The 23,564-nt window shown below is 38.0% G+C and overlaps 2 protein-coding genes across 4 annotated transcripts in view; one reads left to right on the top strand and one right to left on the bottom strand.

The window, feature by feature from the left end:
• PLAA (phospholipase A2 activating protein) overlaps positions 1 to 11,500 on the bottom strand; it is a 40,673-nt gene extending 29,173 nt beyond the window's left edge. Inside the window, exons 1-2 of one of the 2 annotated variants that reach the window (XM_059411540.1) lie at positions 11,011 to 11,499; positions 4,190 to 4,383 (exon numbers count right to left, since the gene is read on the bottom strand). In XM_059411540.1, the coding sequence (XP_059267523.1) occupies positions 4,190 to 4,383; positions 11,011 to 11,159 (343 nt within the window). In that variant the 5' untranslated portion in view covers positions 11,160 to 11,499. Of the gene's footprint in view, positions 1 to 4,189; positions 4,384 to 11,010 lie in introns of both variants that reach the window. The other variant, XM_059411541.1, reaches the window with a different exon arrangement.
• A 175-nt stretch (positions 11,501 to 11,675) lies between these two features.
• IFT74 (intraflagellar transport 74) overlaps positions 11,676 to 23,564 on the top strand; it is an 85,868-nt gene continuing 73,979 nt past the window's right edge. Inside the window, exons 1-7 of one of the 2 annotated variants that reach the window (XM_059411542.1) lie at positions 11,676 to 12,007; positions 12,097 to 12,185; positions 13,339 to 13,596; positions 16,225 to 16,360; positions 20,099 to 20,234; positions 21,701 to 21,749; positions 23,461 to 23,559. In XM_059411542.1, the coding sequence (XP_059267525.1) occupies positions 13,592 to 13,596; positions 16,225 to 16,360; positions 20,099 to 20,234; positions 21,701 to 21,749; positions 23,461 to 23,559 (425 nt within the window). In that variant the 5' untranslated portion in view covers positions 11,676 to 12,007; positions 12,097 to 12,185; positions 13,339 to 13,591. Of the gene's footprint in view, positions 12,008 to 12,096; positions 12,186 to 13,338; positions 13,704 to 16,224; positions 16,361 to 20,098; positions 20,235 to 21,700; positions 21,750 to 23,460; positions 23,560 to 23,564 lie in introns of both variants that reach the window. The other variant, XM_059411543.1, reaches the window with a different exon arrangement.

Below are 23,564 nucleotides of genomic sequence, written 5' to 3'. Positions count from 1 at the left end.
ATAAATCTCTTTCAATATGTGTAAGGAAGATTCAGCTTTGAAAAAGCCTTTAGAGATCATATAATGAAACATGTAATTACTTAGAATCACAACTTATAATGTAACTGGGAAGTGTTATACATATAATATCAACTAAAGGATAGTACTACTTTACGATATTTAGAATATAAAATTTGGGCTAGAAAATGGACCAAAAAAATGACATAAAAATATCAATCATTAATTTCTTCAGCTACATTTGCTAGCATGGTATGGGCTATCAAAAAAGGAAAAAAAGTGCAAATAACACTTGGCCCCTAAACCATCAAGCAAACTAACAGAATAACAAAAGATTACCTTATGATAACGTAGAAATAAATCAGACTGGAAAAAATACCCTGCAAAGCTGAAGCAGTATTCTTTACTGTACAGATCTCTATGAGATCTTCTAACCTTAAAAGATCAAGACAAACATGATTACATAAAAATTGACTTTTGCACTACAAAAAAATGTGCAAAGTTAAAAAAGATAGCAAAATGGGAAAATATTTGTAATTTGTATTTAAGGGTTAATAAATATAATTAAGGATTTCAAAAATGGCCAGTAACCCTGTATTAAATAGGTAGGAGTTTTTAATACAGTTCACAGGAAAAAGAAAGATAAAAATCCCTTCCATATATGAAGATGCCCCCCCCCCATAAAAAGAGAGATGCAAATTTCACTTTTCACTTATTTTGGCAACAATCTAAAAATCTGACAACATACTCCATTGGCAAGGGAAATAGAGACTCATATGATGCTGCTAGAAATGCAATAAAAGTTACAACATCTAATGAAGGGGTTCCCCAATACCTAACAAAACTGCATGTGCACTTACCTTTTGATCCAGAAATGGGTATTATACCTAAGTAACACTTCCAAAAGAAAGAAATGACATAGGCACAGAGCCATTTATCATGACACTATCTGTACTAGCAAAAGATTAAAAACTCAGATGTCCATTAGTAAGGGACTGGTTGAATAAGCTAGAATCACCACAGTACAACTAGCTAAACAGCAAATAAAAATGCCACTGTAAAAACGAATGACGATTTCTATATAGTATAATAAAGAGATCTCTAAGTTGGTAATATTATCAAGCAAAAAGAGTAAAGGCAGGGGCGCCTGGGTGGCTCAGTGGATTAAGCCGCTGCCTTCGGCTCAGGTCACGATCCCAGTGTCCTGGGCTCGAGCCCCGCATCGGGCTCTCTGCTCAGCAGGGAGCCTGCTTCCTCCTCTCTCTCTCTGCCTGCCTCTCTGCCTACTTGTGATCTCTCTCTCTGTCAAATAAAATAAATAAAATCTTAAAAAAAAAAAAAAGAGGAAAGGCAGACAATTTCATATAGTATGCTATCTTTATCTTTTATATATAAAGGAGCAAATACATACATACCTAACAAAGTTAATAAAAAGTATAAGGAAAGGAATAGTGTAAGAAGGCAATACAGACTAAATCTACACTTCTTTGAATATACCTTGAGTTGTTTTCCCTTTGAAACTGTTTGTTTTACAGAAGTATAAAACAAAATCACGTTTAAAAAATTTCTGTTGAGCACCATTACAGCCCAAACTAAGGTTTCCAGCTATTATTGCCTGCTAAAAAAACAAAAGCAAAAAACATAGGCTTCTTGGTGAAACAGGTGATTTCAGGTCTAGAAGAAGAAAAGCATAAAGTGAACCTAAAACATTCTGTAGTACCTAAAGCAAGGAAGACTGCTAAAGGTCTTATCAAAAGCACACAGGGGCCCCTTTAAAGAGGTTTCAAATATGTCCCAAATATGGGACAACTTGAGAATTAAAAGAAAAAAAAAAGCTTCTAGGAAACCTACTCATTCTGAAACTCAGTAAAAGAGCATTTATCCTGCCTTTCCTGTATCAAAGTCTCCCATGTAACCAAAGAATTGGTATAAGAAAAATCTATATTTAAAAATGCTAGCTATTGGGGCACCTGGGTGGCTCAGTGGGTTAAAGCCTCTGCCTTCGGCTCAGGTCATGATCCTGGAGTCCTGGGATCGAGCCCCGCATCGGGCTCTGCATCGGGCTCTCTGCTCGGCAGAGAGCCTGCTTCCTCCTCTCTCTCTGCCTGCCTCTCTGCCTACTTGTGATCTCTGTCTGTCAAATAAATAAATAAACAAAATCTTAAAAAAAAAAAATGCTAGCTATTAAAGGCAAAAATAATGGTAGAATTAAAGTACAATGATTTTTCAAATTTTTTAAATATTTTATTTATTTATCTGACAGACTGAGATCACAAGCAGGCAGAGAGGCAGGCAGAGAGAGAGAGGAGGAAGCAGGCCCCCCACGGAGCAGAGAGCCTGATATGGGGCTCGATCCCAGGACCCTGGGACTATGACCTGAGCCGAAGGCAGAGGCTTTAACCCACTGAGCCACCCAGGCACCTCAATGATTTTGCAACACGAGATATGTGTGTGATCATCAATACATGCTAAAGACCATTACATGAAAGACTGATCGGAATTTAAGATGAATGAATGATACAACACTTGAACTTACTAATTAATCTTAATATCACAGAGATTTTAAGTGCCTCTTAATGTGCTACAACAAAAAGTACACAATATTACCTATAATGTGTATTTGCCAAGAACTTGAATATGAATCTGATTAAGCTTCTAGATCTAATAGCTTATAAGACATACAAGGGATTGAGGAACATGTAAAAGGAAACAATAAGGCTTTAATAAGCAAAGTTCAGATTGTGGGAAATCCTACAAGATAAATAAGCTGATTTCAAATACAGAGAGGTAAAAAAGGGAAAGAAACCCATAGAGTAAAAGACATGTGGACATTAGCTGGGTCACAGTTCAAACTGTAAAAAAAAAACTTGCATGAGACAACTGAGTATAATTTGAGCCTTGATACTTGATAATAAAAAATTACGTTTTGTTTTAGGCATAATGATTATTTAAGAAAAAAAGATAATTTGTATCTTTTAAAGGGCTCAAGGAACCTGTGGGCCACCTGTTTTTGTACAGTCCACAAACTAGGAATGGTTTTTACATTTTTAAGTGATTGAGGGAAAAAAAATCAAAAGCTATTTCTTAATATGTGAAAATTATGACATTCAAATTTCAGTGTCTACAAATAGAGGTTTACTGAAATACAGACATGCTCATTCATTTATTGTCAATGGCTGATTCTGTACACAAGGCAGAGTTGAAAAGCTGTAAAAGTGACCACATGGCCTGCAAAGACTAAAATATTTACTATTTGGGTCTTTACAGAAAAAGTCTGCCAAACCCTATTTTAGAGCTACATATTAAAGTATTTACAAATGAAATAGTATATTGGAAATTTCCTTCAAAATAATGTTGTGGAAGAGGGGGTAGATGAAACAAGATAGGCCATGTGTTGACAATACATATAAAGCTAAGTAAATACATGGGTGGAAAAGAGCATTATCCTTTTATATATAACTTATAAAATAATGTGTTTCTACTCTTACATACATTTCAAGACTTAATAAAGTTTAAAAAAGTGTATATCATTCAAGATTTCACATACATACACACAAAACAAACCAAATTTTTTAAAGGAATTAAGTTTAATGTGTTGATGGGCCACCCTATTTGCTTACAGATATGGATACAAAATAAGTACATATACTGTACTGATTAATAAGCTTATCGTTTTATAACAAAGAGCTATGAAGCCACACAGAAATCTAGGAAGATCAATCAGAAATTTATACAAATCATAGAAAACAATATTCAAAAGTATTAAATATTCTGCAGTTATGATACAAGGCCCAAACACATTTGTTCTCAGTCTTCGATTTGCTTTATAAATACAGATGTAACAACCAAAAGATGAAGAAATACTTTTGGTCTTCCCAAGCATATTAATTCCTTGCACGAAGTAGTTGAAAAACCAAAACCACAAAGTGTATTAAAATTTTACAGCTTCTTCCTTTTAAAATGGAATACTTTATTTTTATGTATGTATTTTTAAGCATGCCAACCTTCACTGATAACAAAAAATCTGTAACAGAGAATTTACAGAATGAAGATGATCTAAAAAGGTTTTCACTAGCAAGCCACAGCCTACGTAAAACAAACATAATAATAGTATGGAATGCAGATATGTGAATTTTACTTTCAAAAGGATGAAACTTCTTCAAATAGAAAAAAACCGAAGCATTATACTCACCAGTATTCTTGTGACCTTTCAGTATATAAAGCGGTGCTGGACTTTCCAGTGAGAAAATGCAAATATTGTGGTCATTTCCTCCAGTGGCGATTAGTCCATGAGGGTACATGTCACTTGAAGGTATGATGCATACACAAGATACAAAATTGGAGTGACCACTCATACAGTGCATTTCTGTAAAGCCCCTGTTAGGACTAGAAAGATGTGGTAATTAACAAGACATACACCGTCCCCTTAATTGGCACAGGACATGAGATGAATTGCCAAAGTACTCGCTTCCTTTTAGTGTTTATTAGGTTGAACTTTATAGTACATATTACTTTAAGATATGATTTAAGTTAAATATGAAATAACTAATTTTATTAGCAACTATTGGGATTCACATCAAATTCAAAGTTTAATTTGTATTTCACTGAGAACAGCATGTTAATTAACAGAAAAAATAAGGAAGGAAAGGGAGGGAAACAAACATCGTCAATGGCTTTTTCTCATATTTCATCTTTATTTCTATTCATTTGTGACTGTTACCCTTAGAAATCCCTAGTGAAGTGAAACATTCATGCAATTAGGATAATGGAATCTACAATCGATAAGCCTTAAACACAATGAGTGTATTTTCATACTATGAAACATTAACTTAGTACCCATTAGTATAGTATGTATATCTAAATAGCTAAACTACCAATCTAAGGGAATAAAGGGATATAAAAACAACTGCTCTAGGGACACAGCATATTAATAACTATCTTGGGATTAGAAAGATTATCAACTTCAGGGGTGTCTGGGTAGCTCAGTCAGTTAAGTGTCCTACTCTGGCTCTCACCTCAGGTCTTGATCTCAGAGTCATGAGTTCAAGCCCTGTGTGGTGCTCCACACTGGGCATGGAGCCTACTAGAAGGAAGGAAGGAAAGAAGGAAGGTTGGTCATCAATTTGTTTTACTCTTCAGTCACTCAGCATCACTGCCTTACCTACTATGTCAAACAACAGTAACTTAGAGGCTGAGAGCAATATAAAAAATTATATCCCTGACTCAAGCTAAATCAAAAAGTCTGCAGTGTAGTGGAAGGAGATAGGACAACTGCATATCAAAGACTACCACATAAACATAAATACACACACATTTTAAAGAAAAGCATAAACCCACAAGGTCAGGAAGAATAAGAAGAAAAGAAACAGGAATACTATTTTGAATACTAAAAGCTGGCTGAAAAACAGTAAAGGGTATAGGAGACCTGAGAGAATTGAGTTCTAAGTAGGTATTAGGCAAAGTAGAGGGCCAGTCTACCAATGAATCCCCAAAAACCTCAACAATGTTAGCAGCACGATCTAGCAATAGGAACAAAAAAGGGTAGGAACTAGAATAAGGAAGACTACTGCAAATCTTCAGAATCAGTTGGAAGCTGAATCATACGAAAAAATCTTCAAAGGATGGTATCTGGTAGTAGCTATTTTTAACTTATCCAGTGCATTTTGGGAAAAAAAAAAAAAGTGCCCTTAGAAAGCATTATCAATATGCCTAATGAAATCCAAAAGACAGGACATGTTTAAAAATATGTATTATATAAACCACTAAATATACTTTGGGACTCTCAGCACTTCCCAGTATAGATGTTCATGTGCATCTTCTTTAGTGATCTATGAAGTTCTGAAAGGCAAAATCCAGATCCAGTTCTTCTTTTTATCTCCCCAAGCTCCTCACACAATGTTATATGTGGTAAACATTAACTATTTCTTGAACTGATGAAAAAAAAAAAAACCTTTAATACCAGTGTTAAGGGAAAAACAACAACAAAAACAGCCAGACACTGCCCTTCTTGCACCCAGCAAAAGCCTGAACTTTTATTCTTTTTTTTTTTAAATATTTATTTATTTGACAGATGGAGATCGCAAGGAGGCAGAGAGGCAGGCAGAGAGAGAGGGGGAAGAAGGCTCCCTGCTGAGCAGAGAGCCCGATGCGGGGCTCGATCCCAGGACCCTGAGATCATGACCTGAGCCGAAGGCAGCGGCTTAACGCACTGAGCCACCCAGGCGCCCCTGAACTTTTATTCTTTAGAAAAGCTTAAAATCTTTGAGTGGAAGGACACAAGGCATATTTGAACTTTGGGGTATAAGGAACATGTACATTCACAAGGGCAGTCATTCTCAAGGCAGGAGATCAGTCCAATGAAATGGTCCAGCCAGATAATCTTAAAATGAAGCTGACAGCCAGCAAGTCTGAACCGTGAGCAGACCCAGGAGCTTCTTTTTAGTTTTCCACTCTTTTTTTTTTTTTTTAAAGATTATTTATTTATTTATTTGACAGAGAGAAATCACAAGCAGGCAGAGAGGCAGGCAGAGAGAGAGAGAGAAGAGGAAGCAGGCTCCCCGCTGAGCAGAGAGCCTGACGCCTGACGCGGGACTCGATCCCAGGACCCTGAGATCATGACCCGAGCCGAAGGCAGTGGCCTAACCACTGAGCCACCCAGGCGCCCCTTTAGTTTTCCACTCTTAACAATGAGTACAAAATAAGGATTAACAGACATCTAGGGAAAGCCATTTTTACAATGAAATATAGGGATCAAAATAAATGGGGGGGGAACCAATTTGAAGGAAACAGATCACTAAGAAAAAAATAACTTAAAAATTAAAATATCATCAATATTATCCTTATTTTTTTTTAAAGATTTTATTTACTTATTTGACAGAGATCACAAGTAGGCAGAGAGGCAGGCAGAGAGAGAGGGAGGAGGAAGCAGGCTCCCTGCTGAGCCCATGGCAGAGGCTTTAACCCACGGAGCCACCCAGGTGCTCCCCCATCACTATTATTCTTAGAGATAGAAGATACTGCAACTATGAAAAAAGAACATAATTTCACAAAAAGTTAAGGCAATTTCTGAGAGAATAGAGCAGACAGAGAGAGAATAAATTCAGAAACAAGTTCAATATCTGAATTAAAAGTTCCAGAAAAGGGGTGCCTGGGTGGCTCAGTGGGTTAAAGCCTCTGCCTTTGGCTCAGGTCATGATCCCAGAGTCCTAGGATCAAGCCCCACATGGGGCGGGGGGGGGGGGGGTCTCTGCTCAGCAGGGAGCCTGCTTCCTCCTCTCTCTCTGCCTGTCTCTCTGCCTACTTGCGATCTCTGTCAAGTAAGTAAATAAAATCTTTAAAAAAAAGTTCCAGAAAATAGGACAGAGAAAATGACAAGGAAGAAACCTAAGAACTGAGTTAAGAAAATGTTCCAGAACTTACAGACACGAGTTTTCACATTTAAGGGCCCACTAATGGTCCTAAACAATGCATAAATATACCCTGCCTTCCAGAGAGAAAAAAATTATAACTCAAGAATCGGATTGGTTTCAGACTTCTCAATTGTAACATCAGAGGCTAAAATGCAATGGAGCAATGCGCCTTAATTCTGAAGGAAAATTATCTGGGAATTAGAATGGTACAAACATTTAAATTATTATTCAAGTAGCAAGCAGAATAAAATAATTTTCAGACTTGCAAGGTCTTAATACATTTATCACCAGGGCACTGTATTTCAGGAAGCTCCTGAAAAATATGCTCCAAAAAGGCATCAGGAAAGAAAACAAGAAAGTAAAAGGATAGAGATAACAGAAATCCAATACAGGAGGCCCAAAAGAAGGAACTGTGGAGAGCACAATGAAGGGAGATTTCAGGATTTGTTGTGTACCAGGGATAGAAAGATTAGAGTCAGAAAATTTTCATTGCCAGCAAGATAAAACTGAAATATCCAGAGTGTCAAAAGGTCTTAAGAGACTTGGACAACTAGCAAAGAATATGAAGTTAAATTGATGATAAATACATAGAAAATGAAGCAAACCTAAAAACCTAAAACAGGGCACTTATTAGCTACAGAGAGATCATAAAATGGCTGAGGAAAAGTTATAGTTTATTCCACAGCTCCAGTGTAAATAGACTCTATACAGTCATAAGATACTGATTTCGTCTAAATTAAGGTTAACTATTAGAGTCAGAGGATAGAAAAGATGCATATGTGATGGGGGTTGGCTGGGTGCAGAAAGAGCTAAATTCTAATACTCCGCTGTAGGAATAGAAAATGCCTAAAACATTTAAAAAATAAAAAGAAACAGCATTAAGCACTTTATACATAGACACAGAATTAAAACAAACAAAAAAAAATAAGCAGTTAAAAAAGATAAAAATTTTGCCTCCAAGAAAGGGAAACCGGGGGCTAGGGAGAGAATGGCTCTCATTTCTCAATAAACCCCAGGGAACTACTGCACTTGGGTCCCAAAGTGCTGAGTGTTTACACAAGGGAGAAGTTATTTCAACCTCAGCATGGTCAATGAAGATTTAAAACACAACCGTAAATCTGAAGTTGCTTCTTTCAAATATAGATAGTTTTCAAAAGGCAATGCAACAGTTGGTAACGGATTTGAGAAATCCAGTTTAATTTGAAGTGGGCTTATAGAGAGGCCTGAAGCAATCTGGAATAATGGCATGTTGACTGGTTCAGTTCAATATATAATCAAAAAATAATGTCTTCATTCTGAAGAGACTTCAGAAGGCCCAGAGAGTTTTTTCAAGGGGCTTTTGCAAAAGACACAGTAAACCTGGTTTAGTGCATATAACTATTTTGCTTCCCTAAAACTAAATTAAATTCTCCCATCATCCCCACTCCTCTGTATACTAACTACCCTGATAGAGAACTCAATTAACAGTGCACTTGGGAAAACAATTTTTATTTACTATTTGGCCGCAAAAATTTTAACAGTTCATTTACTTTATTAACATACCATGAAATAGAAATTGTCAGGATGTCAGCCTTGAGGACACTTTTTCTATGGATGTAGAAAAGACCCATCACCCAGTGGCTATGAGATGCCCTGCTCTGAGCAGTTGGAAATGAGAGATAAAACAATCTTTTCCCACTAATCACCCACTATCTACTGTGTGTGGCACAATGCATACTCTCAATCAGTGTTAGCTGAATACATTCATGAATGATTTTTAAACCAAAAACAAAAAAACAGGAGTTAAAAAAATTTTTTTTTTGCTCGACTACTTTCCAGATAAATGATCTCAGCCTCAAATTCCTGAAGTTCATAAAAAATCCAAATGCTCCAGTGACTTAAGCTCTTATTACCTAGCAGAGGCCTACCAAATGTGTGAAGTTTAATGACAGGACTCAACTATGACAGCAGACATCCTTTAGTTACTCCTTGCTGCAATGTTTATATCCTACTGGTATATGCATCTAACTGAACTCAACTTTAAAGATATAAGCTTAATCAGGGGTCACACTCAAATACACAAAAGTAATGTATTAGTGTTACTAAGTGATTTGGAATATCACAGAATCTTAGAGGTAAAAGAGACCTGTAGAGATCATCTCATTCAATTCAATACAGGAGGTTGCTCTGCAATATTTCTAGTCTCTTGATCATCATGTATTGGCTGCACTACAGCAAAAGCCTCCAAACAGATCTATTTCCACGTTTATCCCTTTGCAATCCAATCTCCACCAGCAGCTAGCAGAACTTCTCAACAAGTCAATCAAATCATGCTGCTCCCTGTATGTGAAGGCTTCTGCTTACTTTCTAGCAGCGCTCATACCACAGTATCTGGTTCCCTCCAAACTCGTTCCCTCCCGCACAAAGGGACTTGCCTCTTTCTTAATCCAGGGTCTCTGTGCTTGATCCTCCCACTGTCCATAAAGCTCTCTGAATTTATCCCTCCTCATTCCTTGCTCCCATGACCAGGTCCATCTTAGTGTCAGCTTTAAAAAACAAAACAAAACTGAAACCCTCCTCGAAGGGCCTTCCTTCTTTAACATCCCTCCACTCAATTCTCTATCTATACTTGCTTTTTTCATAGTACACATGCCAATGAACAATTACCTTTTTTTCTGATCCACCTTTCCTTCCAGACTATAAGAAAGCTCCATAAAAACAGGGAACTTGTCTCTTGTCTTACTCTTCCTCAGGATTGTAAACAAACAGGAGGCACTCAACCAACAGTTATGACCTGAATTTATGCATGGTTACCCAAAATGAGTGAAACCTATACCAATGGGGACTTACCACAAATCAAAGTAAATAACCAGAAGTTTTCTCTTTCTGAACTGAACTATGTCTCCCAGGTCGTAAATTTCTTGTAAGAACCAGACAAAAAAGAAAACGACACCTTAACAGGATTTGGACCTAAGCTTAACCTTTTGTTCCTTAATTTCTCTTTTTGGTTAATCTCTCCGACAATCTTTTGAAGGCAAATGGCTTTCTCTCAAGAAAATAGCACATCCCCAAACATCCATATAACATGTGAAAATCTTCATCCCCTCCATCCAGGCCCACCCCAGACTACAGACTAAGAAACTCTGATTTCGACTATGACTAGAGGAGCCAATGCAACCTTCTGCACGCAATTTTTGAGAACCGAGGTTCTCAAAGAGGTTTCACAATATCACATTTAGGGAGAATGCACCTAGCATCAGTACATTTTCAGATCTAAAAGAAACATGGAAAATCATCGCCCAAAGGATAAGAGGTTCGTCCAAGGTCACCCATCCGTTAGTGATTAAGTTAGGACAAGAATGTACGTCTCTGTTTCCCGCTAGGACAAGAATGCACGTCTCTTAACCGAAAGCCGTGTTCTTTCTCCCTAAATCTTACAGGTTTCTTACAGTGTGAGCCCACAGTACTAGTGCTCTCAGAACTGGGAGGGCGGGCAGACTGGAGTCAAGGCCGGGAAGAGCGCGGAACAACAGCAAGGAAGCGTCCCTCCCTTCCCATTAGCAGTAGGAAGCTTGCAACATAGGCGGGGATGGGTGGTGGGAATCCCCGGACTCGCAGCGCTCACCTGTCGGGGACCCAGAGGCGGGTAGTGCGGTCTCGGGACACGGACACAAAGGCCCCCGGCGGATACAGACTGCATACCAGGCCCCGCACATCCAGCTCGTGGCCTGGGAGCGAGCAGCTCAGCCGGTACCTGGCGGCGCCGCTGGCCATGGCCCTCGTCGGTCCGGCGCCCGGGACCCAGGCACCGCGCGAGATCAGTTCGCAGGGGTGGCCGGGGGTGCGCCCGAGCGCGGCGTGCGAGGGGCCTGCAGGTGAAGGGCCGCTGAGGACCGGAAGAGCCCGAGAGCCGGCGCGGAAGGGCGACGGGAAAGGGGAGCGCCGAACGGGCCGAGTGACACAGCAACCCTGACATGCACACCGGAATTCATCATCTGTCTCAGCCCGCCATGACGCAAAGCGTGTGCGTCCCAGCTGCGCAGGCGACGCCGAGCTGAAGTTCGCTTCCCTTCCACTCCTCGGACCGCCAGCCAAGTTAGAGCCAACGTCCGGCTGTTTCGCCCGGTAGCCCTAATCCAGATCCTGTCCGAGTCCGAGTCGTCTCCGAGTCCTGGCTGTACTGTTTATTGCGGTAAAAGGTGTGGGCTGGGACTACAAATCCCACAATGCCACGCGCCAGCGGGACGTGAGCCGCAGGGGCGCCGAATGCGGATATTTTAAATCTTGAACCGAGGGGCTGCGCGCTCCCTTGTGGTTGCGAAAAACTGCTTCGGTCCTTGTGTGGGGGCAGCTTAGCCCTGAACTCCCCAAACCTACTCTAAAGTCTCAGGAGATTTTCACAAGCTAAACGTTGTTTTTAGTTAAAACGAGAGAGCTAGGGACAAGTTGTAATCAATCGTGAACACTAAGCTGCGTTCTTGGTACACTAAAAAATGAAAATATTTCATGCGTTAAGCCATTCTAAGATTTAAGACGTTTTTCCCAACTGTGACATCTTCATACAAATGACAAATGCTGGGTCTCTCCCCTATGTCTGAAGGCACTCAAGGAGAAACCTCCAGGTCAGTAGCTTCTCCCGGACAATTCTGTTTATGGAGCACGTGGACAGAGGTTGTAGTGAAGGAAAACTTTTTTCTTTCTACCCTTGTAGGCTTTCCGTGGGGGCGCTGTAACAAAAGATTAACAAGAGAAAAACAAACATAAATATGTATATCACAGTCGTACTAGAGAAACTCAGAGGTGAGTACTCAAAGAGGTGCCTAGAGTCTGGGCTTATATAATATCTTAAGGAAGGAACAGTATTTACAGAAGAAAAGGACCTTAAGTCTCTAGACCTTAAGTCTTTAGAGGCAGCAGATTATGGAGAGTCAAATATATGGGGAGCTAAAGTTAGTAGTTTGTTACGTAGATTTCTCCATGTAGCCTCTAGGCTGACAAAAGGTCTGAAATTGTCTTCCATGACTTTTATCCTTCCTGGTACAGAGACGCAAGAAGGGACACCGTTGAAAATTTATGTCCTGCTTTTAGGCAAATAGGGGAATGGTCGGTTTTCTTGTATCTTCTTTCCAATTGCATTTAGCTCAAAATAATCCTTATACGAAAGTGGCATATTTTGGAGTGGCAAATGCTACTTCCATTCACTACAGTGACCAAAAGGATAATAAATGACCACTACAAATATGCTGGGCTCAAATGGGAGAATTACATAAAAAATATCTAACAAACTTGAAGTGAGAAGTTAGCCACATGACATTATTTCATTTTCTGTTGGATTCATCTTAAATTACTTGAAGGCAGGCATATTAGAAAATAAATCTGGATATAAATAATATATGCAACTTGGAAATAATGTAAACAATGTTAAAAGTCCAATATATATGTAGGTTGTGAGTATAGCAGCCATCACATCAACTCGATAGGAAGATTGGAAGAAAGCAAACTGCTAGTTACTTCACTAGAGAGGTGGGATTTGAGATGAAGTAGTTCTTAGACTGTGTGGGTTTTTTAAAAGAAATACACTAAAATATTTCAAGAGCACTGTCCTTTTAATTCATCCTTTCTAACAAACTTTGATCAAAAGAACTCTGAAAGGAAGCTTAAAGATAGAAAACTTCCAACCATTGAAGAAATAGGTGGTACGAGAAGCACATCTATAATGTTGTATGCGTTGTGCAGTTCTAACAGGAAGGAAAACTGCCTCTAATAAAAAGATCGTACAAGGCTGCCTACCACAAAAAAACTTTAGTTTTTACTAAAAATAATAGCGCATGTGAGGTAACATAGTGATATAATAAAACTCGCTAGGAGTGAATTCTAGTAGGGCACACTATCAGAGAGGTTGTTGTAACTAGAAAAGAACACTAACGTTTTCCAATAAAATGTTCTTTCCCAGCTAAATCGTGGTTTTCCGCGGCTTCCAGAAAAGCACCGTGGTATTCCGCCGCAAAAATTAGCCCTCTACTCTCGCGAGAGCAGTTTACTCGCCTCGCCTGTGATTACCAGCAGAGGCTAAAGATTGGCCAATCAGGACGAGGGCTCTCTCCCCGCCCCGCCCCCGTTGCCGGGATACGCAGTCGCGCGGGGCTGACAATGTTTAGGTCGCAGAGTCCGGGAAAGCTGCGCGAGGGCGAGCTGAGGAGTCGCGAATGAGGTAACGGTTACTGAGGTAGAGTAGTGGGATCCGCCGGGGCGGCGGCTTCGGAAAGTAGTTGGAACTCCTCTGACCGCTGTGATCTCCTTCCTGAGGCGACCGAGAAGGTGAGAAATTCCGGGTTTCATCTATCCCTCCCCCAGTCCCTCGGGAGCCTGTTTTCTCACGTTGGAGAACCTGGTCCTCTCCAAAGAAGACCTACCCGAACTTTCCCACTCTTCGCTGTTCTCCTCAGCCTGTCGCCAGGCTAGGGAAGTCCGACCCCAGTCCCGCAAAACTTGTAGAGAGACCTCCTCTGACAGTCCCCTGAGGAAACCTGACAAGGCGAGACCAGAGAGAAGAAATCCAGAACCTCAAAAAGGAAAATCACTTTAAGGATTTTACTTAAAGTAACAGATTTCTGTCTCGTATTGGCAACTTTCCACCCCTTCATATATTTTTAAATGGCTGGTTTAGGGACAATAATGTAGCAATAATTAGGAGGCAGATATTTTAGATCTAGTATCTGTACTCTCCACAACAGCTCTGCAAGGTACAGGCTCACTGCCACACTGGGTCCTACAGAGGAGGAAAAACATCCAGCGGGGATTATATAGCTGGTGACAGTCAGAACTAAAGTTTATGTCACTCGTTTTTCTGGAACCAAAGGCCAGGCTGCGTCTCTATGTGAATAACGGTGGAGATGGTGTGAATATTTGCGTGAATGGCCCAGGAGTTAATGGCATGTTTGTTAAAAGTGACCCTTTTCGGGGCGCCTGGGTGGCTCAGTGGGTTAAGCCGCTCCCTTCGGCTCAGGTCATGATCTCAGGGTCCTGGGATCGAGCCCCGCTTCAGGGTCTCTGCTCAACAGGGAGCCTGCTTCCTCCTCTCTCGCTGCCTGCCTCTCTGCCTGCTTGTGATCTCTCTCTGTCAAAGAAATAAATAAAAATCTTTAAAAAAAAAAAAAAAAGTGACCCTTTTCATTTTACCTGCTGGGTCTCATCTAATGCTAAGCTTTTTCCAAGACAACAAGGCAGTGGCAATCAGGTGGAAGTTTTATATATTGTACATTTTCTTGAAGTTATCAGGAAAGCTAGAGTAATAGACTTAAATTTTACATTGACAGCGGTCATTCCTCATTTTTCTTGAGCTTCCCAGATACTGTGTTGTTTTTGTTTGTTTTTGTTTTTACAAATTGAAGGTTTGTGGCAAACCTGCCTCAGGCAAGGCTACTAGCACCACTTTCCCAACAGCATTTGCTCACTACTTTTCTGTCACATTTTAGTAATTCTGTAATTGAAGTAATACTTCAAACTGTTAAATTTGTTATAGTCATCTGTGAATAGCGATTAGGACTTGCTTAAATGATGGATAGCATTTTTTAGCAATATTTTTTCACTAAGGTGTAAATTTATGTAAAGATAACTGAAACAAAATTTAATGAAACAATACTCTTCCTTTATGCATTGAACTCGTATTTTTTATTCCATGTTTGAATGGACCCTAACCCTAACCCTAACCCTAATTATTTTCACAGCCCACTAATAGGTCATGACCCATAATGTGAAAAATGCTATTCTAAATTATCAGCCAAACTTTAAATATTATATTCTGATGAGCAAAGGAGGGGGCTGATAAACTGGGAGAGAATGAATGAATTAAAGAACTGATTTAAAGGGAGATGTAGTGAGAATAAAGATGAGACTGGTATAAGGAGGAGACTAAGATCAGAGAATGAAGTATTTCAGTTGATACTGAAGTGAAGCAATTCCAGGTGATGACAAGCTCCAGGTCTACCCACAACTATAGGTGACCGAAATGGAGTGAAATGGTTACTGAAATTTAAGTCTGGAAACTGTGACCTTGAATGTTAGGTATGTTACCTTGAACCCAGTATCCCCGTGGAATTCATCCAGAACATAGGTTGGACTGAAAAAGAGAGACTGAGCTAGGTACAAAAGACTTTAGTGAAGATGGGGGGGGGGGGGAAGAGGTGAGGTGGTCCCTAAGCAAAGCAACCAGAAAAGATCCAAGGCAATAAGGTTGCATTCCATGGTCATCAAAGGAAGAGAGTCTTGTTCTTTTTTTTTTTTTTTAACATTTGTAAGAGTAATATTTTGAAAGTGACACTGGGGAGCAATGGAAGTGTTGTGCACTCCCTTTGCTTTGGATTTGTGGATTGAGAAGCAAAAACAGCCTTTACTACTGAAAGTGTTTTTGGGATAAGTTGGGATTCTGGTAAAGCAAAGAGTAAAATGAAGTATTTGACAATAGAATTGAGAATACAAGGGAGTGAATCATAGACCAAGAGTGCAGAGAAGAAATAGGGGAGAACAAAGCTGGATATGTCAGAAAAGAGAATTTTACTAGAAGATGGGAAGAGCTCAAGACAGGGGCATGCATTTTGGTAAGAAAATAGGGAACTGAGGAAGGCATATTATAGTAAATGATTTCATGGTTCTGTTTTAAATGTAACAATGTCAAATTTGAACGAAACGAAGCAGGTTTAGCCTTGAAGTAGTACTTGGAATGGCAATTTGCAAGAAAAGTTACTGTGGATTAAATGTTCAAAGGAAAGCTATGTGGATTTCCATTGTCTTGCTATAGAAAATACAAGGGAGAATTGAACTGTTTCTTGTTTCCAAATAGTGGTCAAAGTGAACAAATGGCCAGTAATCACAAACCTTCAGCAGCTCGCCCTGTTTCTCGTGGTGGAATTGGGTTGCCTGGAAGACCTCCTTCTGGAATACGACCCCCATCAGGAAATATTCGAGTGGCAACTGGAGTAAGTTTCAACAATTCTTGAGCATATGTCCTGGTAGAAGTTGGAAAGCCTGTTTATAATAATTCTTCTTTGTTCTTTCTTTATTTTGTCAGCATACTATTATACATGATTTTTGGGGGGAAAATACCTAGAAGTATAAATGTGGGAGGATGTCTGAAAGACATTATTGAGAGATGTCTGCTAATACTGATACTCAAATTTATTTTAAAGGTACAATAATCAGGGGCGCCTGGGTGGCTCAGTGGGTTAAGCCGCTGCCTTCGGCTCGGGTCATGATCTCAGGGTCCTGGGATCGAGTCCCGTATACGGCTTTCTGCTCGGCGGGGAGCCTGCTTCCCTCTCTCTCTCTCTCTCTGCCTGCTTCTCCATCTACTTGTGATTTCTCTCTGTCAAATAAATAAATAAAATCTTTAAAAAAAAAAAAAAAAAAGGTACAATAATTTAAATGGTATAGTTTATTGGTGCCTGGATCAAATGAAATGGAATAGACAGACAAAATTAGACATATATTAGAACGTAATGATTAAGGTGACATTTCAAAATAGTTGGAAAAACATGAAGCATTCAGTACTGCATTCGAATAATGGGTAAACCATTTATTTTTAAAAATTGACCCCTCCCTCACACAGAATTCTAGATGTTTTAGAAACTTCATATTTGAAAAATGAAACCATCAACATACTAGAGGAGAATATAGGCAAGTACTTCATATAAACTTGATGTGGACTAGGCCTTTGTAAAACAGGAACACCAAATACTGATAGGGAAAGTATTTTATATTTACATATTTGAATTTTTAAAAATTGAAAACACCATAAAAAGTTAAAAATGACAAATTGGTAAAAAATATTTGCAATATATATGTCATAGAGTTCAGAATCTTAGAATGAGAAAGCAAAATTTACTAACTTGTAAGAGCTCTTTCTATATATAGTAAGGCTATGAAACCTATGTTCCATCAAAATTACATAAAACAATAAAAAAGCAAAAATAAGGAAATGTACCGTACTCTAATATAAAAATACATTATAAGTAATAAGACATATTTTGGTTGCCACAGCAGTCTAGAAACAAACTAGAAAGTGTTAATAGCTTAATGTGAAATGGGGAGTGTCATAAATTAGTAAGGGAAATGTACACCACATTAGAAAAAATTAGATAAACATTATAAACTGATAATTCTAAATAGAATAATATCCTGTAAAGATGATTATTACAGTTTCATTAGAATTATAATAGTGAAAATATGAAAGCAATTACCTCACAACAGGTAAATCTTAAATAAATTGATATATCTATCCCTATAATAGGCTATTAAGTAGTCTTTAAAAATTATTTTCGAAGAGTATTTGAGGAATTTATATGTCTTTATAATACAGTATTAAGTGTAAAAAGCAGTGTGGTGCCAATTGAATAAAAATATACATTTATACATACATAGAAAGAAATTAATATGCCAGAATATTCATATTAATTTTTCTGATGCTTGCAACAGATGATTTCAACTCCTTGTATGTCAAGCTTACACAGTAGACTAACTTCAAACTAGAGATAATGCTGGGTCCTGTGTTTAATTCACAAGAAGAATAGTAATTTTGGGAGGGAAAATTTTTGGTTAAGTCAGGTTTTCTTAAGCTTTTTGGATTTTTCTGGAGTTTCAGGTAATACTGTCAACATCATCAGCTTATAGTGAAATGATTTTTCTAAAGTCTTCACATACATGGTACTGAGCTTCTAAGAATTTTTATTTTAGTAAGAATTTATGCTTGCTAATTAAGTATTCATAAAAGAATGCGGATACTTACTGGCCACCTACTCAGTGCCATGTGCTTTACCCATTTAATGTTTGTAGTTTTTTAAAATATTGATGCTTGCTGTAAAACATACAAAGGAGAAGTGTCAGAGTTCCTTCCTAAACTAGGTATAACTATTGTCAGCAGTGTGCTGTGTATCTTTCCAGACTTTTTTCTGTTCATTTACAAACACTAACACACATGCATATGAGATTATATGATTTCAGTATTTTCTAAAATGACCATAATACTACATACATTATTATGTATCTTACCCATTACTTTCAATAATATATTGTAAGTATATTTTCATATGAATACATATGTCTATTCATTCTTTTAAATGTGTGTAATGTTCGTTTATACTTCTCTGTATTTTCATTTGGTAAAGTTTACCTGGGAAGAGATTTAGCATTCTCTTCCACAGATCACTCAGGATAACCCTGAACTAGTTTAGTTTGAATTTGTGGTAAACAGTGTTTCTGTGTTCAGCATATTCTTCGGAATGTTTTACTGTTGCTGCCCCCCACCCCCCAGTAAATTACCAAGTAATTCTCAGAACCACTTAAGAATTATGTTAGCTGGGGCGCCTGGATGGCTCAGTGGGTTAAAGCCTCTGCCTTCGGCTCAGGTCATGATCCCAGGGTCCTGGGATCGAGCTCCTCATCGGCCTCTCTGCTCAGTAGGGAGCCTGCTTCCCCCTCTCTCAGCCTGCCTCTCTGCCTATTTGTGATCTGTCAAATAAATAAATAAAATCTTAAAAAAATTATTTTAGCTGATAGGATTAGAGAGTAGCTGTATTAAAGACAGTCAAAATGAATGATAATGGTTATATATAATCCCTGCCTAAAATGTCTACTATGTATTTAATCTCCTACTTCATTCTTTGACAAGAGAGTGGGAAAAAAAGAGAGAAAGGATGGAAGATAAACAAAAGAAGGATAATTTGGAACAGGATTGGGTAGTCTCATACTTTCCCAACCTGTCCATGTTGTAAGAACCTACAAGAAGGGAATCTTTTTTTCTCCAGATGATTTTATTTATTTATTTGAGAGAGAGAAAGCACAAGGGGGTGAGGCAGAGAGGGAGCTGGATGACATGGGGCTCAATCCCAGGACCCAAAGGCAGATGTTTAACTCACTGAGCCACCTAGATGCCCCAAGAAGGGAATCTTTTGTTCTTTCCTCAGAGTGTATAATGTTATATTGGATTTTGTAGACCTGACATAAAGAATCATGTGTAGTAATAACATGAATGCTTGTTGAATGATGTAATCCTTTAACACTTACTTGGCTATCTTGTGATAGAATTATACATAGCTTCAATTTAAAAATGAAAATTTTTTCTTCTTTTGTGATTTGAAGGTCATATACACTTACTGTAATAATGCTGAAAACATCAAATTGTGAAAAGGGTAACATAAAAATGAACTATAATATCATTATTTTATATGAGGATAACCATTGTTACTGCTTATTATGTAATTCTCCATACTTTTTGTTTTACAAAGTAGAATTATGAATACTGTTTTATAAACTTTTTAAAATATATTACAACTTATTCAACCATTTCCTATGGTTAAATAAGGACAAATAGGTATATATTTAGTTCCTTTCCAATTTAGGGGTATTATAAATAATGTCTACACATAGAATTTTATTCATGTGTCCATTTAACTTATTTTTCTTGAAATATAGTTGACATAGAATTTAAATTTTTTTAGAATTTTAAATTTTAAAGAAATGTGCTATTTAATATTCACAGCATTTTAAATGTTAAAGAATTTCACTTAATATTTCATATTTCAGAAATTCAAAAAAAGGAATGCTTTACAAATTAAATAGAATTTTAATTTTTAAAATATATTATCTTTTCACTCTTAACAGTAATAGGAGGTATAGTATTTTTCTAGTTTACTAAAACTGCAATCACATTTTTCATGTAGATGCCACCTGGAACAGCAAGACCAGCCTCTCGCGGTGGTCCCATAGCGACAGGAGGAGTTCTTTCTTCTCAAATCAAAGTTGCTGACCGTCCTGTAACACAACAAGGTTTGAGTGGAATGAAAACTGGAATGAAAGGTATCTATTTTAAGAAGATGAGTATATTTTATTTTATTTTTTTTTTAAGATTTTATTTATTTATTTGACAGAGGTCACAAGTAGGCGAGAAGCAGGCAAAGAGAGAGGGGAGGAAGCAGACTCCCTGCGGAGCAGAGAGCCCGACGTGGGGCTTGATTCCAGGACCCTGGGACCATGACCTGAGCCGAAGGCAAAGGCTTTAAACCACTGAGCCACCCAGGCGCCCCGATGAGTGTATATATATATATATATGTACATATATATATATGTACATATATATATATATATATTTTTTAAGATTTTATTAACTTGACAAACAGAGATCACAAGCAGGCAGAGAAGCAGGCAGAGAGAGAGGGAGAAGCAGGCTCCCCGCTGAGCAGAGAGCCCGACACAGGGCTCGATCCCAGGACCCCGGGATCATGACCTGAGCCGAAGGCAGCGGCCTAACCCACCGAGCCACCCAGGCGCCCCCCGATGAGTATTTTTTAATTAAGAAGTATTACAGGGGCACTTTGGTGGCTCACTAAGTTGAGCATCTACCTTTGGCTCAGGTGATGATCTAGCAGGGGTCAGCAGGGAGTCTGTTTCTCCCTTTCCCTCTGCTACTCTCCCTGCTTGTGCTTGCTCTCTCAAATAAATCTTAAAAAAAAAAGAAGTGTTACTTTTTCTGATAATTAATGCTTCATTATAATATGTAAGTCCTTAAGGGACTAAGGCTAATGTATAAATTTTTACTGCATGTTTCCTTATGTCTCTGTATTTAAAAAGCCATAATAGTACACTCCATTTTATGATTTTAAAAATTGGTTTGTGGAATATATAAATCAAAGCATGGTGAAGTGCTTTTTAGAGAGTTTGTCTCAGAGATAAATTATGAAAAGTCATAATCTCTTGCATTGAGAAATTCAGTCTAAATCTGCACTGTCCATTATGATAATCAATAGCTACATGAGCTGTAATTAATTAAAATTAAGTAAAATAAATAATCAGCTGTCCAGTAGCATCAGCCACATTTCAAGTGCTCAATAATCCCAAGTAGCTACTTTGCTGGACAGTGCTGATATAGAATATTTCCATTGTTGCAGAAAGTTCTCTTGGATAAACCTATTCTAGACTTTCTCAGTTTGCATTTGGTTAACCTGACCTATAGAGTCTGCTGCCTCAACAGCCCTACCTCTAGTCCCATTTTTGTGGTCTTAATTCAAGTTTCCATTATGACATGATTCTGAGATATTCTTTTTTCATTTTACCCTGAGATCAAGAGTCACATGCTCTACTGCCTGGCCCAGCCAGGTGCCCCAGTGTTCTTTATCATTTTAATGATTCGTCTTGATTATCAACTTTATTGGGGCATAAATAAAGACTATCAGAATGGTGGGCTATAACTGTGGTTGTGCTTTGGTTTGCTATTTTGGTGGCATTTCCAAACTGAACAGTAATAATTAAAAACTTTTTTTTTTTAGGTCCCCAGAGACAAATTTTAGACAAATCTTACTATCTTGGGCTTCTTCGGTATGTATTTCCCTATGTATGGTATGAAGTTTTAACTCTGGAATTTATTAAGATAATTAGGTATCTTTTGATTTCTAAGAATTATTTTGTGTTCTGATATAATTTCTGGTTAATTTGGCTGTGTTACAAATGATAATACAGTTAGGCTGAGATTTTAAATTGTTAATGTATTTGCATGTAGATGAACTATTTATGTCAAGTTCACTATTGTTGATATAATGATAAGAATAATCTTTCGTGCTTCTTTTCACTAATTCCCTGGAATATATTATTCATACCACTGACATGTCACCAGTTGCATCTAATAAGAAAGGGAAAATGTGTATACTTATTTATGATATATTAACTAGTGTAGGTTTTTACATAAATGTATAGTTGGTCAATTGCTACAAGTGTGACCTAATTTTAATTAATTCAGAAGGTTTATTCTGTGGCTCTTAAGTATGAAGCTCTAAATTAAGAACTTTTTTCTTTTTCTCAGTCTACCTTTTTCTTGTTCAGATGACCTGCTCTATTTTCCCATTTTACTTTGCTTTCTTCTTGGCTCATCTAGATCTTCTTTTTCTCTTATTTCCATTTCATTTGATCCATACTCCTATCATGTCCTAAAAGTTCTGTTTTCTTTCTTAGTTCTTCTGGATTCTTTCATTTCTTCATTATCAGGATCGTTTATGATTCTCAAACTTCTAGAAGTCAATAAAGAGAAGTGTAGGGTTTTCCCCATCAGTCCATTAGTTAGCATTAAGCTAAACTAACATCAGAAAAAAAAAAAGTAGTGAGACCATCAGTTGTATAGTATCTCTTAATATCCAGCCACTTCTTAATTAAAAGAAGAAAAAGATATAGAACTATTTTTCATCGTTGCGTTTCCTTGTTTCTCCAGGATTTGTGCTTCTGCATAAAAGAATAGTTCTAGCTATTCATGTAACTGTTGGATGCTATAGCAGTGGTTCTCAGCTGGCAGTGATTTTGCCCCCTAGAGAATATTTGGCAATTTTTAGATATATATTTGGTTGTCACAACTGGGGTTGAGGGGTTGTGCTACCAATACCTCGACCAGGAATACTGTTAAATATCCTACAGTAGACAGGATAGCTCTTTCACAACTGCCAGACTGCGAGACTATTCTTTAATGACCTAAAATAGAGTAGTGCTGCTTTTCAGAAGCCCTGTCCTAGAGGGTAGCAGGAGCTGTAAGGGTGACAATTAAGTATCTACTTCTGTCTAAAGATTATTAGTTTGACCAGGCTTACATTCTGGTCCTAATTCATCTTAATGATTAGAGAATATCTTTCAGTTTCTTTCTTTCTTTCTTTCTTTGTTTTTTTTTCAAAGTTTTATATATTTATTTAAGAGAGAGAGTGGGAGAGAGCATGAGAGGGGAGAAGGTCAGAGGGAGAAGCAAACTCCCCATGGAGCTGGGAGCCCGATGCGGGGCTTGATCCTAGGACTCCAGGATTATGACCCACGCTGAAGGCATTTGCTTAACCAACTGAGCCACCCAGGCGCCCTCTCTTTCATTTTCTTGTCAAAGTTGGGATATGCCTCATTCTTAGTTAAATAAGCCACATAAATTGTTTTTCTTTCTTTAGTGAAATTTCACAAAACCATTTATATTGTTACACATTTATGAGAAATTTGTTTTGTTTGACTAGAAAGGCTCTTTTCTGTTTTAGAAATATTGTTCACTTTCTGATTTCTTTTCATTTAGAAGTAAAATAAGTGAACTTACAACAGAAATTAATAAACTTCAGAAAGAGATAGAAATGTACAATCAAGAGAATTCAGTATATTTGTCATATGAAAAGAGGTAAG

Source organism: Mustela nigripes, chromosome 9 (assembly GCF_022355385.1).
Source record: "Mustela nigripes isolate SB6536 chromosome 9, MUSNIG.SB6536, whole genome shotgun sequence".
Taxonomy (NCBI): domain Eukaryota; kingdom Metazoa; phylum Chordata; class Mammalia; order Carnivora; family Mustelidae; genus Mustela; species Mustela nigripes.
This window is presented reverse-complemented; position numbering and strand designations above follow the sequence as displayed.